The 17,932-nt window shown below is 40.3% G+C and overlaps 1 protein-coding gene and 1 long non-coding RNA gene across 3 annotated transcripts; one reads left to right on the top strand and one right to left on the bottom strand.

Annotated features, from left to right (window-relative positions):
• Positions 1–276: 276 nt before the first annotated feature.
• Positions 277–2,472, bottom strand: LOC129790981 (uncharacterized). 2 transcript variants are annotated; one of them, XR_008750649.1, is made up of 3 exons: positions 1,183–2,472; positions 962–1,103; positions 277–872 (listed from the first exon to the last, which is right to left on the bottom strand). It is a non-coding gene; the product is annotated as an uncharacterized LOC129790981 (long non-coding RNA). The 2 variants fall into 2 exon arrangements; XR_008750648.1 differs by having other exon boundaries at positions 962–2,472.
• A 1,566-nt stretch (positions 2,473–4,038) lies between these two features.
• LOC129789234 (uncharacterized) lies at positions 4,039–10,348 on the top strand. The gene is made up of 3 exons (XM_055825882.1): positions 4,039–4,468; positions 4,567–4,660; positions 4,729–10,348. Exon 3 carries the CDS (start codon positions 4,982–4,984, stop codon positions 10,346–10,348), a length of 5,367 nt encoding a protein of 1,788 aa, XP_055681857.1. The 5' UTR covers positions 4,039–4,468; positions 4,567–4,660; positions 4,729–4,981.
• The last annotated feature ends 7,584 nt before the right edge of the window (positions 10,349–17,932 follow it).

The following is a 17,932-nucleotide window of genomic DNA, read 5'->3' as shown; positions in this document are numbered from 1 at the left end:
GAACACTGCTAAATAAAATAAGTTTTTTTTTCAATGATGAAAAAAATTTTTTCTTTCGTTTTTTTTTAAATTTTTTTTTTCAATGAGAGCTCAAGCCGCTTGAGCCAGCCGCCGATGCGAATTTTCAAGCCGCCGCCGCCGTTACAAGCGCGGCTGGGGGTCCTGCTGTTAATGTTGATAATTATGAAAGGATGTATCGCAAATTGAATGAAAAGCCTCGAAAATCTGTAAATAAATTAAAATTCTTTCGCCACAAAAGCTCCAAAAAAAAACTCCAACCTACACTGTAATTCAGATTTTAGTTATCATTACTAAAACTGGCACTGACTGGACTTTAGTAGAGAATTTTAGTAAAGAAATTTTTACTAAAATTTTAGTAGTTGCTCAAAACGAAAAATTTTAGTTCTCTCAACAGAATATTTAGTTATGATTATTAAAATGTTTTACGTCTGTATATTACTAAAGTTTGGGAATGTCAACAGAGGTTTTTGTTGATAAAACTATTTATTCTAAATTCTTCGATTACTAAATTTTAGGAATGAGAACAGACATTTTCATTTACATGACTATAGTTGTTAAAAATTCTTGGATTACTAAAGTTTAGCCATGCTAACTGGAAATCCAGTTTGTTTGACTAAAAAAAATTAAATATTGAATTTTGATTTAAAAAAAATAATTTTTTATTTCAATTTAATTTATATTACATTGTATGTAATAGTTATAATAATTAACTAGGCAGGTATCCCGTTTTGAAAAGCCTTCTTGTTCAGTGAAGTTCGGCAGATTCATGTGAGTGTCTTAGCGTCATTTTCTTCCAAAGTACCCTTTCAAGGAATCGCGAAAGTTCTGTTCTTTATGTCAGTTGGCGGAATCTGTAAATGAATCACATAAAAATTAATTTCCTAAATTTTCTGATGTAATAATTTTTTTACTTTATATATTTTATGAAAAATGTATTTACCTTTAAACTTTATTTCTCGTGATTTGATTTCCTCTGTCCTATCTCAATCAATGTTTTCGATCATGACTCTATCCAGGTACAGACAAGACGGCTTCGATGAGAATATGACCCATTTTCCGGTTGTTTATTGTAGTCTGATTAACTGCAAGGTAGTAAAATCATAGAATTTGCAAATAATTTGATAAAATTAATGGAAGTAACTCATACAGAAAATACAGTACCTTTTCGTGTTTATCCTCTTCGTTCAATCTAAGTTTCCAAAATTTGATTACGGGTTGAATGCGCTCATTCGGTAAAATCTGTTAAATTAGAACAAGAATTAATATTTTGGATTTTATAAATTGATAAGTTTTTGGATGCAATATATTTCACGGCAAATGTGTAGGTACTTACCTTTACATTTTAATTTTTCCCATTGGATTTCCTTTATCCTGTTTCAATTATTATTGGGGATGGGCAGACCATTCAGGTACAGACAGGAAGGCTTCGATGAGAATATGATCCATTCCTCTTCCTGTTTTACTGCAAGATAGTAAAATCATATAATTAGTTGGTTGAATTCAAAGTTGATAATTTTATTTGTTGTAAATCAATTCGTAATATAAAGAATTGTTATTCACTTAAATTATACAATACCTTGTCATGTTTATCCTTTTTTTTTAACAATCGGCTTTTCCACAATTTTCACTCTCAAAACTACTATACAAATGGATTAAATTTACTTTTCACATATCACATTGATTGAAGACAAAATATTTTGCGTACTTTCGATGGAAAATTCCACAAAGAACTGAATATTGTGAAATACTTTAGAGGGTGCTAAGGAGAAAAATTTGTGTGTGGGTAAGAAAGGGTGAGAAAAAATAAAGCCTCCGGTATATGTGTTGTATGCGTTCTTCACACAAATCTTCTGCATGCATTTTTTTTCGGGACCTCGGCACCCCAATAAAACAATAAAAATAGTTTGAGATGCAACATCTTGCATTGGAACAAAGACAATATATAAAAGATATTACGTCTCTTATATTTGCGCAAATTAACTTGATCAGAAATAATTATTATCAAATGATATAGAGGAAATAAAAAAAACCTAATTTTTTGCTAAAAATTTAATTGGTTTAAAAATGTGTCACTTTAGTGATATCAACTAAATTTTTGATTGGCGTGGCGAAACTTTAGTAAACGAAGAAAAAATGATTGTAGTCATTAATCCTAAAATTCTAGTTGACATAACTAAAGATTTTTAGTAGTTATGTCTTTACTGGAAACTTTAGTAAAGAATTTGACTAAATTGCCTACTAAACTTTAGTAAAAGACGTAAAAGAGCAATAAAACTAAAAATTTTAGTTACTTTCACTAAAAAATTCACAGATAAATAGAATTTTAGTAAAGGTAACATAAGACTTTAGTGATTCCAGGCAACATAACTAAAATTTTATGTTATAATTACTAAAAATTTTAGTAAATGTTGCATTACTACAGACTTTAGTAGCAGTTTACTAAAAAAATGAATTACAGTGTACCTGAACTGAAATATTTCCAATTCACATCAAGAAGCACCATAAGTTCCGACAAATCTTTTTTTTTCACTGTCGAAGAGACCAATTACAAAAATGATTTTACGATTGCGTATTATTTCGAGCGGTGAATCGCCTCCTCACCAATTACATATTCACCTCACGAATTAGCTGAGGCCATAATTTGGAATTTAGCTCCTATGTAGCGCGCTTCGATGTGGCGATGACGATGGGAGAAAAAGAAGTGTAAAAACTAGTTCCTCTGCGTGCCCAAGTCGTAAATTAATAATCTTAATGCACAATTTCAGCAGAACGTGATGGAAGGAGTACGAAGATGCCAAACTCAAAATGAGTGTGGGCTAAAATAAAACCACAGACTGTGGTCTTATGACATGATATGAAAGCTTCATTGCTTATGATCCCCGTTCCCTTTGTGCACAAGTAGTACGTATATACAGAGAGTGACTGTAGGGTGAGGAAAATGTCAGCTATATACATAGCAATTTCACGTTCATTTCCACTCTTTTATTTTCTCAAGCCCAAGCAGTACAATAACTTGGGTACAACCGCGAATCCGCGATGGCAGCAGAAGCCGCACAATAAACAAATATCGTGTTATTATGGAAGACAACATTATAATTTTGCGTTTTTCAGCTTATAACATTGTATGGCAGTTGGGGCGTTATCTCGACAGCTCCATCATTTGCCTGTCAAGTGTCACGCAAACTGCGAGATGCAACCAAGGCGGGAAGGGGGCTGTGAGAGCACCCCAGAATGCAGAGAGTCTTGTCGAAAGTTTCCGAAACGCCCCCTTGGCGCAATAAGACGCTCGGTGGTCGTGAGTGTGGGTTTTTAGGGCGAGGTATCTCTTGACTGTCACAATAATACCAATTACCGTCGAAGCTGTTAATTGATGATACATCCAACATGTGCGATTTCTTCATTATTTTCACTCTCTCAAGAAGAAACTTTTTAAAGTTCGAGATATTTAAAGTTTTGATTGAATTTTTGGAAAATCACAAAATTTCAACAACAAAAAATTGATCAATGTGGTTAGTAAATTCGTAAATATGTATCTACAATAGAAGAATCTTATAAACAAAAAAACAGTAAAACTTCCTTTTAGCAAAGTTAGATTTTTTTTATCGTATGTGGTTTATAGGCTTAACACATGTTTACCCATATTGTTATCTTAATATATAAAGCTGAAAATGTTTGTTTGTCTGTCTGTGGCACATGAACTCCTCCGAAACGGCTGGGCCGATCTTGATGAAATTTGGTAGGGGGGTAGAGGGGGTCAATACGAGTTGCAAGCGCTATATGGGATTCCGCCCCAACCCCCCTTTATAGCGCCCCCACAGAAAAATTGATTTTTTCCCATTTTCTACCTGCTGAAGGGTCAGATAACGGGATTTTTTTATTTTTAGAATTTTTCGGGGTACCGTATTATTCATCCCCCCACTAATATACGCCCCCCTTTTACAGCTTAAAATGGAGTTAGCTCACACGTGATTGGGGGCTCGGGTTGACTAGTTGTTGGATATGAGCGTGGAAACTCCGAACCGCATTGGTTAGTGGGGCATTTGTCCCAACGCCGTTGGGACATCATGGTGGTTTCCCCCACTACAGCATTCCCCTTCACATCCGGGTCTCTCGGAATAACCGAATTTTTCTTTCTCCGTCACTTATTCACCAACCATTATACAGTCCACAATTAAAATAAAGTTCTTTTTGAAAATTTTGAGAAAAAATAAAAGTTTTGAGTTTCCAAGTATCAAAGTGTTATTTATTGATTGCTAAGTTATTGAAGTGTGAGGGAACTGATCTAAGAAGGTACCTAAGGAGTGCAATTTAGAGGATTCAAGAGGAGAAAGCAGCTGAAGGTGAAACCTCGTGGCGAAGGGAAAGATTCAGCACAAGGCCACCACGTGGAATTTTTCTGATCCATCTCCCCGGAGGCTAATTATTTTTACCTGTGCTGTATTTCAAGGTACGAGATTCACGGAAGTATCTAAGGGATTGTGGAGAGAATTGGGCAGAGTTTAGAGGCGATACCTAATCATTTCTTTCTACCATACTCAATTAAAGGTACGCATACTGAGGAGGTATCTGTGGGATTGAGGGAGAGTTGGGCAAAGCTGGACGCAATTAATTCATTCTTTATTTCCACGCTATATTGAAGGTTAGTGTCATACATTTCTGGTCCTTCGAGCCGGAGGCTAATTATTTTTACCTGTGCTGTATTTCAAGGTACGAGATTCACGGAAGTATCTAAGGGATTGTGGAGAGAATTGGGCAGAGTTTAGAGGCGATACCTAATCATTTCTTTCTACCATACTCAATTAAAGGTACGCATACTGAGGAGGTATCTGTGGGATTGAGGGAGAGTTGGGCAAAGCTGGACGCAATTAATTCATTCTTTATTTCCACGCTATATTGAAGGTTAGTGTCATACATTTCTGGTCCATTCGACCCTACAAGAAGGAAGGACGAACTAGCAAAGATGGCAATGAAACAACGAGGTGGCATAGTCTCCGTGATCACGAAGGTGGAGAACTACATCAGTGAGATGACTTCCGAATCACTCGATATGATGTCCGCAAACGGCAATCTACAAGGACAAATGGATCTCGTGAGGAGTATGAAGACCAAGTTCCTCGCCACCCAAATGGAAATCATTGGCGCTCAGAAAGACCAAACCAGGAAGCAACAGGAAGAGAAGGGACTTGCGGAGTTCATGCAACGTTGTGACAATCTCATCACCAAGATTGGAGACATCATGGCCGAATTTCCCCCTGGAGACACGACACAACCTACCCAGTCTTCAGACTTGGCGGGATTTCTGAAGGAGTTTCTTGAGAAGTCACAAGCCCAGCATCGGGAGCAGATGGCCACCATCATTGAGACGCTCACAACCGCAAGTATACCCAGTTCAAGTGGTGTTCCCCCAATAAAGTTGCCCCAAATCACTCTCCCTACGTTTGATGGAAAATACTCTGACTGGATGTCCTTTAAGGATCGATTCCAATCTGCCGTTATCAATTACCCAAACCTCACTCCAGTTCAGAAGTTGAATTACTTAAAGTCATCCGTCACGGGTGATGCAGCCTCTTCAATCAAGCATCTCAATGTAACCGATAACAATTTTGAAGTTGCTTGGCAATTGCTCATTGATAGATTTGAGCGCAAGAATGAGATCGTGGCAGATCATGTTAGACTGTTTTACAAAATGCCACGTGTAACTCCCAACACTCCTCAAGCTATCCACCAAGTACACAATATCTTCTGCGAAACCCTCATGGCTTTGGACGCCATGGACATCTCACAGCGCGACCCTTGGGTAATCCAATTCACTTTGGACAATCTTGATGCCGAATCCAAGGTGTTGTGGGGTCGTGAGTGCAATGGTGATGTTCCCACAGTAGAGAAGTTTAAAGCGTTCCTCACACAACGATGCATTGATCACAACAATTCCCCATCCTCCTCTGGGAAGCTCATGAACAATCCCACCCGTTCTCAACCGAATAAGTCAGTCAAGAAGAACTCTACTGCGCTTACAGTTTCTGCAACCTCAACCTGCCGCTGCTGCAATGAAGCAGGCCATCCCCTGTACAGATGCCCAAAATTCCTTTCCCTGTCAGTGGATGATCGGTTTGAAACGGTGAAAACTCTCAAGCTCTGCCGAAACTGCCTGGCGTCTCATATGACGAACACGTGTACCTTTCACAAATGTAGGAAGTGTCAAGGAAGACACAATGTACTTCTGCACGATCGATTCGTCACCAATCCTCCATCCAATGAAGCTAGTGCTGGAAGCAATCCTCCGCCCACTCCGTCGGTACCGGAATCGACTCCTCAAGCGTCTTCGCCTACTGTCGCCATTTCTTCCACCTCCGGGAGCTCTGATGGTCAACCACCCAAGGTTTTCCTCGCCACTGCCATGGTCGACATCCTTTCTGCGAAACGTGAGAAAATTCCATGCCGCATGGTCATGGACAGCGGAGCCCAATTGTGCGTGATGACCACAAGCCTCTACCAGCGACTCAAGCTTCCAAAACTTCCGACCAATCTCACTGTCCTTGGCGTCGGTGCTCGACGAACCAACCTCCATTTCCGAGTACAAGCCACAATTGTTTCCCAATGGACAGGAGAAGCTTTCACGTTTGACTGCTACATCATGCCAAAAATTACTGGGAACATTCCCAACTGGGATGTAGACGAGTCTCTTCTCAATATCCCTCATGGAAAGGTATTGGCAGATCCTCAGTGGCATGTGTCAAGACCAGTAGACCTGCTGCTAAGTGGCGATCCGTATTACGACAGTTGGTTCCATGAAACATTCCATTTAGGACCAGGACTGCCGCGACTGAATGAAACAGCTTTTGGATGGGTCACTGTTGGTGAACATAAGGCTATCTCTCCCCGCTGTGAAACCAGCTACAATCTTTCTCTTGTTTCCCTGAATGAGGCTCTGCTCAAGTTTTGGAAATTAGAAGACATACCAGATGAGATGCCCATCACCGATGAACACAAGGCTGCTGAACTCCATTTCGCCACTACACATACTCGAACTCCTGAAGGCCGATTTCTAGTCCAACTTCCATTCAACGAGGATGTTCCTCCTTTGGGCGATTCTCGACCTCAGGCAATTCGTCAATTCTTGGCTCTTGAACGTCGATTTGATCGCAACCCTGCAATGAAAGAATTGTACAAGGCTGTGATAGATGACTACATATCGAAAGGATGGCTCGAACTTGCCCCCGAGCGCCCTGTAGATGTTTCCGCTTCCTATTACATGCCGCATCACGGAGTCTTGAAAGATTCCGTATCAACAAAGCTCAGAGTGGTATGCAACGCCGGTGCCAAGACTTCCACAGGAGTTAGTTTGAATGACAAGCTGCTGGTAGGCCCGACTGTCCAACCGGAATTGACATCAATTCTACTCAAATTTCGGTTGCATCCTTTCGCCATGATTGCTGACATAAGCAAGATGTACCCGCAACTGGTACTCCATCACATTCATCTTGACTTTGTACGAATGGTTTGGCGAGATGACAAGCATCAACCAATCAAGGATTACAGAATGACTCGGCTCTGTTTTGGCTTGGCGTCTTCTCCCTTTTTGGCCACCAGGGCATTGATTCAACTTGCTATTGAGCATCAGGAATCACATCCACTCGCAGCTGCTGCTCTGCGTGAGGCCTTTTATGTGGATGACTGTGTCATATCCACCAACTCTATCACCACCGCTCAACAGATACAAAAGGAATTAGTGGAAGTGCTCAAGAGTGCAGGATTCGTCCTCACAAAGTGGATGAGCAACAATGAGCTTCTTACCCCACTTCATTCACCCGAATCATCAGAGGAGTCGGTACTTCTTCAGGACCCCATTACCAAGGTCCTAGGCATTCCTTGGAATGCAAAGTTGGACACCTTCCATTTCACATCACCGATATCTCTCTCAGAGATTGTGAAATCCAAGCGGGACGTCGCTTCTTCCATTGCCAAGCTATTTGATCCACTAGGGCTGGTGGGTCCTGTCATCATTGAAGCAAAGATCTTCCTGCAAGAGCTTCATGAGGTGAAGGCATCTTGGGACGACCCGTTACCTGAGGAATTTCTCTTGAAATGGAGGAAGTTCGTACAATCTCTGGAGGGACTCAAGAGGATTTCCATACCCAGATGGATTTCAACCATCAACAACCCCTATCGGGTGGATCTCCATGTCTTTTGTGACGCAAGTTTCAAGGCATACGGCTCCGTCGTTTACTATGTTTCACGAGATAGAGAGGGAAATACTTGCTCACGAATTCTTAGTTCCAAATCTCGAGTAGCTCCGTTGAATAAAATTACTATCCCGCGTCTGGAATTATGTGGAGCCCTCGTGGGAGCTCAAATGATGAACAAAATTCAGGCGTTGGTCAACCCCGATGCGGTACACTATTGGACAGACTCCTCCATCGTACTAAGCTGGTTGAACACACCACCTGACTCCTACAAGGTTTTTGTGGCAAACAGGATCACGAAAATCCTCAGTCTTTCCAACGCATCTCAATGGCGCCACGTCCCTACCAAGGACAACCCAGCCGACATTATTTCTCGAGGTTGCACCCCCGAGCAACTGGAATTGTCTGAACTCTGGTGGGCTGGGCCGTCATGGTTGACTTTAGATGAATCGTCTTGGCCTAAGCTATTTTCTCCAATCCCTAAGGCACCATCTGATGTGGAGTGCCTGTCTGTCACCATCCAGGAGCCAGCTTGGCACACCGAGTGGATAATTCGATTTTCCTCATTGAGAACAGTCAAACGAGTAATGGCTTACATCTTGAGATTCACTGGAAGATCAACGTCATCATCTGCTACTCCTCATCAGTCAGTGAGACCAATCTACATGAGTGAGTTAGAGGAGGCTTTACGACGTCTGATACTACTCGATCAGGACCACTACTTCCCCAGCGTCAAAGACCATATCCAAAATGGGACGCTATCTCGCTCAAAATGGAAGACTCTCGCTCAATTGGCTCCATTTGTTGATGACAATGGGTTGATCAGAGTGGGAGGACGTCTCCAACATTCATCCGAATTGTATGCAGCCAAGCATCCAATCTTGCTCCCGAAATCTGCTTTGACCAGGTTGATTATGAAGAATGAGCACGAGAAACAGCTGCATGCAGGACCATCCCTTCTACTTGCAACCGTTCGGCAAATGTACTGGCCAATCTCTGGTAGGAACATGGCCAGGAAGATCATTTTCGAGTGCGTTACTTGTGCAAAGGCCAAACCTCAACTTCTACAACAGATCATGGGAAATTTGCCAGCACACCGCGTGAACCTCACCCGAGCTTTTCACGCCTGTGGAGTCGACTTTGCTGGACCGTTGATGATCCGAGCTTCCTCGTTGCGTGATCGAGCGTCACGACGTCAACCCAATGTGAAATGCTATGTGGCAATCTTTATTTGTATGGCTACCAAAGCCCTCCACATAGAGTTAGTTTCCTCATTGACTACGGAAGCTTTCTTGGCCTCATTTCGGCGGTTCGTAGCTCGTCGAGGGACTCCTCGGCACATGTATTCCGATCGAGGTCGGAATTTCGAAGGAGCAACCAACGAATTAGCAAGGCTGTTGGCAGAAGAAAATCATCAACGTGCTATACTGGACAACACGCTGGACAGCGGCGTCATCTGGCACTTCAATCCACCCAGTGCTCCACACCACGGAGGTGCTTGGGAAGCTGCGGTGAAAAGTACAAAGCATCACTTGAAGAGAATCACGATGTCGTCCGCCTTGACGTATGAAGAACTTTCCACCGTGCTGTGCCAGATAGAGGGAGTCTTGAACAGTAGACCCTTATGCAAGATGTCAGAGGATCCAAATGACGGTGAATATCTCACTCCTGGTCACTTTCTCACTGGTGGACCCCTAAATTCTCTTCCTGATCCACGAATGACAACCATCCCTGAGCATCGGCTCTCCATGTGGCAACAATGCCAAGCAAGGACCCAAGTGTTTGCTGAAAAATGGCGTACTGAATATTTGAATACCTTGCAGCAACGTTCCAAGTGGAGGGATCCTCAAAGGAATTTGAAGACAGGAGAAGTGGTTCTGCTTCTTGATGAGAATCAAAGGGATGGCTCTAAATGGATACTTGGTCGTGTCCAGGAAACTCAACCAGGAGCTGATGGATTTGTCAGGGTCGTCTACGTCCGAACAGCAAAGGGAACCTACAAGAGACCCATAACAAAAATCGCTAGGCTACCCATTCCCCCTCAAGATGAAGATATTCTGGATCCGAGAAATCAGGAGATTCCTCAGCCCAGCCCCGGGAGTGTGTTGGATATGAGCGTGGAAACTCCGAACCGCATTGGTTAGTGGGGCATTTGTCCCAACGCCGTTGGGACATCATGGTGGTTTCCCCCACTACAGCATTCCCCTTCACATCCGGGTCTCTCGGAATAACCGAATTTTTCTTTCTCCGTCACTTATTCACCAACCATTATACAGTCCACAATTAAAATAAAGTTCTTTTTGAAAATTTTGAGAAAAAATAAAAGTTTTGAGTTTCCAAGTATCAAAGTGTTATTTATTGATTGCTAAGTTATTGAAGTGTGAGGGAACTGATCTAAGAAGGTACCTAAGGAGTGCAATTTAGAGGATTCAAGAGGAGAAAGCAGCTGAAGGTGAAACCTCGTGGCGAAGGGAAAGATTCAGCACAAGGCCACCACGTGGAATTTTTCTGATCCATCTCCCCGGAGGCTAATTATTTTTACCTGTGCTGTATTTCAAGGTACGAGATTCACGGAAGTATCTAAGGGATTGTGGAGAGAATTGGGCAGAGTTTAGAGGCGATACCTAATCATTTCTTTCTACCATACTCAATTAAAGGTACGCATACTGAGGAGGTATCTGTGGGATTGAGGGAGAGTTGGGCAAAGCTGGACGCAATTAATTCATTCTTTATTTCCACGCTATATTGAAGGTTAGTGTCATACAGTTATATTTAGTACATATTTAGCATATTTTTTTTTCTTGGAAAATTTTCTTAATCAACTTTCAGTGCATAAAAATGACTAAAAAAGTTTTTATTTTCATGAAAGTCGAATAGATTCAGGTAAAATAACGAATTTAGAACTTCTCACGGTTTGGTTAAGAATTTACTTTTTTTTTTTTTAAATCTTAACCTGCTGGCCGCCAAGACCTTGGAACTTCCTTAGAGCGCCAAGGTGGGGTCGTTGAACGACCCCAAGAAGGAAGTCGATTTTCTCATAAACTATACAACCGGGAACTGTCGGGTCACAACCTTTAGACTCCTTATATAGTCCTCTTGCCCTTTGCATCACAAATTCGCCACCCGGAAACACGCAGAAGAAGATATTAGGGAAAAACTTTTTTCACTCATTTTTCACAATTTCTTCGTGAGAAATTTGCCACGAAGTTGACCGCAACTGCTATTTTTTTCACTATTTCCCCACATTCCCCTCACTTCCCGCACCCTGATAAATGGCAATATTTCTCGAATATTCTTTATTGTTTTGCACATTTATATGCTTCTAACTATGTTTTATGCGATTTATGCTACTTTTTCGCGATAATTTTGACACTGAGAAGGTAGGGTGAGAAATAAAAACAACCCCACTGGCACACGGCTCATGACGTGACTAACTTCATTCTAAGAAATTTTCCGCAGCATGGCCGTTACACCAATTTTTGAATTCCCTTCTTCTACATTTTTCTTAATAACTTTTCTTGTGGTGGACGGATTGAGCTGAAATTTTTACACAACCTCCTCAGATAACCAAGGAACTTATTTCCAAAAGATGGGAACGCTAACTTTTATATTTATTAAGTTATAGCACGAAATATAGGGCTGGGGTCGTTCAACGACCCCGCTTGGCGGCCTAGAGGTTAAGTCAGACTTGATTTAAAGAAACATTTTTAAGTATTTCTGTGTTAACGTTGAATTTGATAAATTCTTATTTGATACTAAAAGTAGTAATTAACATTTAAATGGAACATTAATCAATTAACAAGATGAATGTATTAAAACATGATCATCAGTTCGATTTAGACAAACTTTTGACTAATTTTTTTTCTCAAAACAATCAATTATTATGCTAAAATCGTTATAAGAGAGGAATTCATTCCTTAAAAATTCTTTTTGATAATTAGCATAGCTTCAATATTTCGTGGCCATTCAAGCTAAGTTTCTTATCTTTTTGTTCTCAATGCTAGTAAATTCGAATCGATTTGTCGCCAAAGAAATGTCCCACATATCGCATGTCAGCTTATAGGCCTAAAATGTGTTCCAAATGATTTCATTGAGTATTTTGTCAACCAGTTTTGAGTGGCTTTTTAGTTGTCATTTTTACACGCATGTGCCGAACAATCTAGAAGACATTTCTGTGTCATTCGCACTGCGTTGTCTATTAGCTGCTGTCGTGCAACATTTTATGCAGAATTTATTGGGTGATTACACAAATTGACCACTTTAGGTTCGAGCGAGAGAAAAAAAAGAAATTGATCGGCCATATGTGACGAGTCTCCTGGCTTGGACACACATATGTATATAGAGCTGGGGGGCAAAAGAGCCGCAAAGATACAAAGTGGAGCAAAAAGTGTCTTGGCGGAAAAGGTGGATTAGTAAGGTTGGTTTTCTCATTTATATTAGGCCCGGGAGAAAGATGTTAGACACACGCGAGGGAAACATTAAGAGACAAGTAATTTGTCAAAAAGCCGCCAGTCACACATGTTCATTCATTTTCTGGCATTTTCAGTACCATTTTTGCCTTCATGTGTACGTACCGTACATATATATGTGAAAACCCAACTCGTATGGAGATACAAGTCCAACTTCTTCTGACACGCTAAACGAGCGCCTCCAGAGATCGTTCGCCCTCCCCCCATGAAAAAGAGTGTTGAATTATTTTTCAGCTGACGTGTCAAAATTGTGCTCACATCACTTTTTATTACATGCTTCATGTTTTTAATGATAATAAATGGTTATACAGCTCTACGCTGAATATGTTATTTCTGCCCTGTTGAAAATTTTATATAAAAGTATAATGCGTTTATAATTTATATTCCCACCCATGGGTTATAATTCTGGAATTTATCATCATGACTCCGTGCAACACTGCCATGGGGTTCTGCTGTAACGTAACAGTCAGGATTCCCAGCATGAGGACGATTTTTCTGGATTTACTGCAATTATCGCACTTAAAATAATAATAATAATCGTAACTGCAATGTACGCATTTCATGTACATAATTCTTATGTAAATTTTCTTCACTCAGCAATGTTTGTGCACTTGTGAGTTAATTTACCAAAAAAATGCATTTAAGGAATTTCTTTAAACATTTGTACTGGAATTCTTTTGCACAAAAGCTGCGTGTCAGTTGAAATAATGATTATACTTGCATCAGGCGACAAAATTCAGGGACTCAACGCATCATTATTTGTCATGAAAATGAGGTAATTATGATGAATACAAGAGAAACATTTAACTGCATTAACTGCCGAAATACTTTTAGTTCACTTTAAGGGCTGAAACATTTCTCTTCTATTGATAAAATATCTTTAATTTCCATTAAAAATTCGATGAAATTGAATAAAATTTTTCTTTTTTATTCAATTTTTGATTTATTTGTATTTTTACATCAAAATCAATACGATGGAGGCGCCTGGTTGTTGTTCGCGTATTGATTTTACATTAATTCAGGCTATAGATCTATGTGGAGACGCCTGGTTGTAATTTATACATACTTCAGATTAAATATCCTTTTCCTTTAAAAAATCGATGAAATTGACTAAAAATTTTCTTTTCTAATGTTTAATTTTTTTATTTTTACATCAAAACGCAAATGATGGAGGCGCCTGGTTGCTTTGATTTTACTTTCATTCAAACTAAAGATCAAGGTGGAGACGCCTGGTTGTTACATGTACTTTAGCTTGTTTTAAACCTAATTAAAGGTAGCAATGGGGACGCCGGGTCATTGCTTTTCAATATTTTTAATTGATTAGCTCTAAAGAGATGTACATATAATGCTTCTCTAAAAATCACCGCTTAAATGGAATTGAAGACAATTTAGTTTCATTAACAAAGAATTTCCGGCTTCCTATTATAAACAATGTGAAAAGATAAATTACAATAGTGACGCACAAAATAACTTGTCGATTGACAAAATGAACAAATGGGCAATGAAATCAATTAGCAAGTGTGGTGGACCCGTACAATTCGATGTGATTCAAGTGTGTGAAAGGTCCCACGGATGTGTGGCAGAAAATAGCTTCTGATGAAGATGACGCCGAGGGAGGGATCGGTTGATTGAGGCGTGCGAGAGCTGTTAAGTCGAGGCAGTCTTCAAGTCACTCAAGAGCCCATCTCCCGCCACGAAGACGTCTCGAGGAGCTCTCCCGCGGCCTGAAACCCATTTTATCCATCACACAATCAGCGCCCGGAGTGTTTTTCCTCCTCTCCGTTGAATTCGTAGTTTTTTTTTCGGGGCTTGGGTGAAGAAAGAAAATTGAAGAATAATGACGGGCAATTAATTTGAAGAGGTCCATTGTCAATAGCACTCGTTCCACTTGTGGTTTTATTCTCTGTTTGCCGCACACGCGTTTTTTCCGCCATCAAGTCATCTCACTCCGCACCAGCTATGGGTTATGAATTCATCGCTCTCTGGGATGCTGGGTGTGCTCTCAAGTGGTGTGTATATATACCGAAAAAGGGGGGAGAGTAGTAGATCATCTCTGGCACAGAGCTCCCCGCGTGCACAAAACAGCCTCCAATTTAATGAAGTCGAAAGCACACCGCCCTTTTCCAATTCACCCGTCAAACTATTATTATTTATCTACAAATTCTCCTCTGTACACCACTGTGCCAGCATGAATGGCGGCGAATCTGATCGCTATATCGAATTGATTGTCTCTGATAGAGAATGAGAGAGAAAAAAATCCAGCACACCATTGAATTCTTTGGTGTGCGCGAGGGGGCACTTTCAATGGGACGGAAATTAATTTTCACTGAAGAGGGGCGAATATGTCCAATTCATTTCTCAATCCATCAACATGACCCGAAAGATGGTGAAGAATTGTGTGACGAATCACATTCAGGGGCTTCATCAGCGGAATTGCCTCGAAAATTGCTCGCAGAATTACACAATTCACTCCTTGGAGGTTTTAATCAATGAACATAAGAATGGTTCGTACACTGGTAGACAAACTGATCAATACATTTTATTCACATTTTAAATTAATAGTTTGTAGTTTATTTAGAGAATAGAATGATGAATGAATGCTAGATCAGAAACTTTCTTAAAACTTCAAAATACAGACGAAGAATTAGGCAAAAGATGAATTAAGGTAAGTATCCAAAAAAGATTTGTCTAAAAATAGAAACAATGGGAAAATCACTACTTAAAGAGACTTAAATTTTCTTAAGAAAATCTTAAAATTCTTAAATTTTCTTTACGAAACTTGAGATATTTTCTGTTAGGCTGAATTTGTCAAAATTCATATTTTTCATTGATTTTTCCTGATCGTCTTCGGGCATCTAAATTCGTAAAAATCATGTAAAAATATGCATTTACCTGATAGAGCCTGACTTAAGAAATCTTAAATTTTTAAAGAAAATTAAAGTATTTTTTTAACAAACGTTAAGAAAACTGAAAGCATTCTTCAGAAAACTTAAGAAATCTTAAGTATTTCTTAAGTCTGTCTGAGTAGTGAATTGCCCCAAATGTGTCCTATTCTGCGTCCAAGAAATCTTTAGAATTTAAAGAGTTTATTCTGAAATTCCTAAGATTCCTTGGTCGTAGAATACGATCCAATGACGTCATTTTCTTGATTTTTGTATCTCTAATGAAATATTCACGCAAAAGCTTTGATGGAGATTTTTGAATCAAATTTGAAGAAAAAACTAAATATTGCAGACGAAAAAAAACGAGCGAGCGGATATATCAATGTTAGAGATCATCAGCTTTTAAAGATGCTGAGCAATTTTCATCTCCTTGTCCTTCAATGAGTAGTACAGTGGCACAAATGTGAGGAATGATTTGATTGATTTCGAGTGATCGGTCGAGATGAAATTTCTTGATTTTCGAGGCGCATCGGACAGTCATCTCAAGTATCTCTTTGTGGTTTAGCGCAACATCGGGGCACACACACCCATTAGATTGAGAAGAGACGGTGGCAACCGTGCCAGTCATTCCATCAAATGGGGAGAGATATTTCGAAATGCAATGGTGAAAATGTCAATTGCAGCCGAACAATGCCGTGGCTTCTCATTGCTCAATACTGGCATAACTCCTTGCAGCCTCCTTGCCGCCCCACGTCTCCCCATGGAAGATACATGTGAGGTTGTAAGACACAGGTATTTATCACTCTGCCAATGTGACAGACAAGTGATATTTGATTCACAATCGAATGCCATCGCCGACGCGCAATTTCCCTAGCTCTCGGATATGTGGCGTGGCAAGTATTTTTGGGCCCGATGGCGTTAGATTATGGCTGGGCGGGGGGGGGGACTTATTACATTTTGGTTTCTTTGTTGCAACAGAAGCAACTCCGCGCTGAGGAATTTTTCTTCATCGCGTCATTCGTCTTGTGTGTGACTTGGCTTTTCTAACAAGTCACTCTCATTGCTACTGAATGCCATGGCAATTGATTGGCCAGATCTTTGAGAGATGAATACCGGCAGCCAGGGCGATACCAAAAGAGCACTGCTGTGGCCTTCGGTGGTACACCAACATCGCAAGAGATGGCCGAAGAACGCGCGCAAAAGGAGCCCCCCAGCACACGGCTGTGTGCTCAATTTACAATTGTAATAAATCATCGATCATTCGGTTGAGAGTTTCTTTCACACAAATGTGCTTCATCATCGTTAATCTTGAAAAATTACACACAGAGAGATTCTGAAATTCATTAAAATCCTCCGATACAGTCGCCGGGAGACCGGTGGGATAGTCTCATGAGGTGGAGGGTGTGAGATGATGTGGGCTTGAGTAAGAGATTGTGCATCTGTCAGAACAAACCCACACTCAAACTCATTCAATACTCTCCTGGTTGCAGTCTTTACATTTTAAATCATATCCACGGACCCCATGGACTTTTCTTCAAGACATGCTGCTTGCGCAGAAATTATATATGTACACAGCAGCTTCCTTTCCCCATGCAAAATTTTCCCTTTTATAAGAGCTCTGGCCAGTAATTTGAATTTCTGCACAATTTAAGTTTAGAGAGTTAATCAATCTGGAACCCATCACGAATCACCGTCTTGCATTTCAACTCCACACGAAAGAAAACCCTCTCTTGTTGAGAGAACCAAGAGGCAGCCAGTAGCATTTAACAATCATGTCACATCGTCCAAGATGATGGATGCATGTGAACGCGGGAATTTCGGTTGCAGACAAGGTACAACGTATGGGAGCGAGAGATGATCAGTCTTAAAATGCAGGAGCTGTCTTCCATGGCGGCGCGCTATTTAATACTCTTTTAATGTATTATTTGGACAATAAATGATTAATGGTTTCCCCTCTGCTACAAAAGTCTCTCATGGCTCTCGTTCTTTTTTTTCTACCAATTTGGCTTCTTCGCTGCCCAAATGTGCAGCAGCTTTATACTTTCAAGTACCCCCTCACTCTTTTTAAGGTAATTTCTCATTGTTGCGTGAACAGCTTAATAACATTTCTTTTACCTATACCATTGAGACGGTGTATGTCGCTATTTCTTCCATATATACAAAATGACAAGTCAATTAAATATGACACTCAGAATGAAAAATGCCCCACAGTCTCTTGTTGAGAAAGTTACTAAACTTACATTTCAGTTTTAAGAGATTTTTTTCCATCTTGCGGATTGGCTCTCCCGAGAAACTCTCACAGGGAACAAGATAAGCCCATAGGGGATGGCCATGTGCTACCAACAATAAGACATTTTTTTTCCACACAATGTTTGAA

Source organism: Lutzomyia longipalpis, chromosome 2 (genome assembly GCF_024334085.1).
Source record: "Lutzomyia longipalpis isolate SR_M1_2022 chromosome 2, ASM2433408v1".
In the NCBI taxonomy this organism is placed as follows: Eukaryota; Metazoa; Arthropoda; class Insecta; order Diptera; family Psychodidae; genus Lutzomyia; species Lutzomyia longipalpis.
The sequence above is the reverse complement of the archived record's forward strand: the minus strand, read 5'-3'. Positions and strand labels throughout refer to the sequence as shown.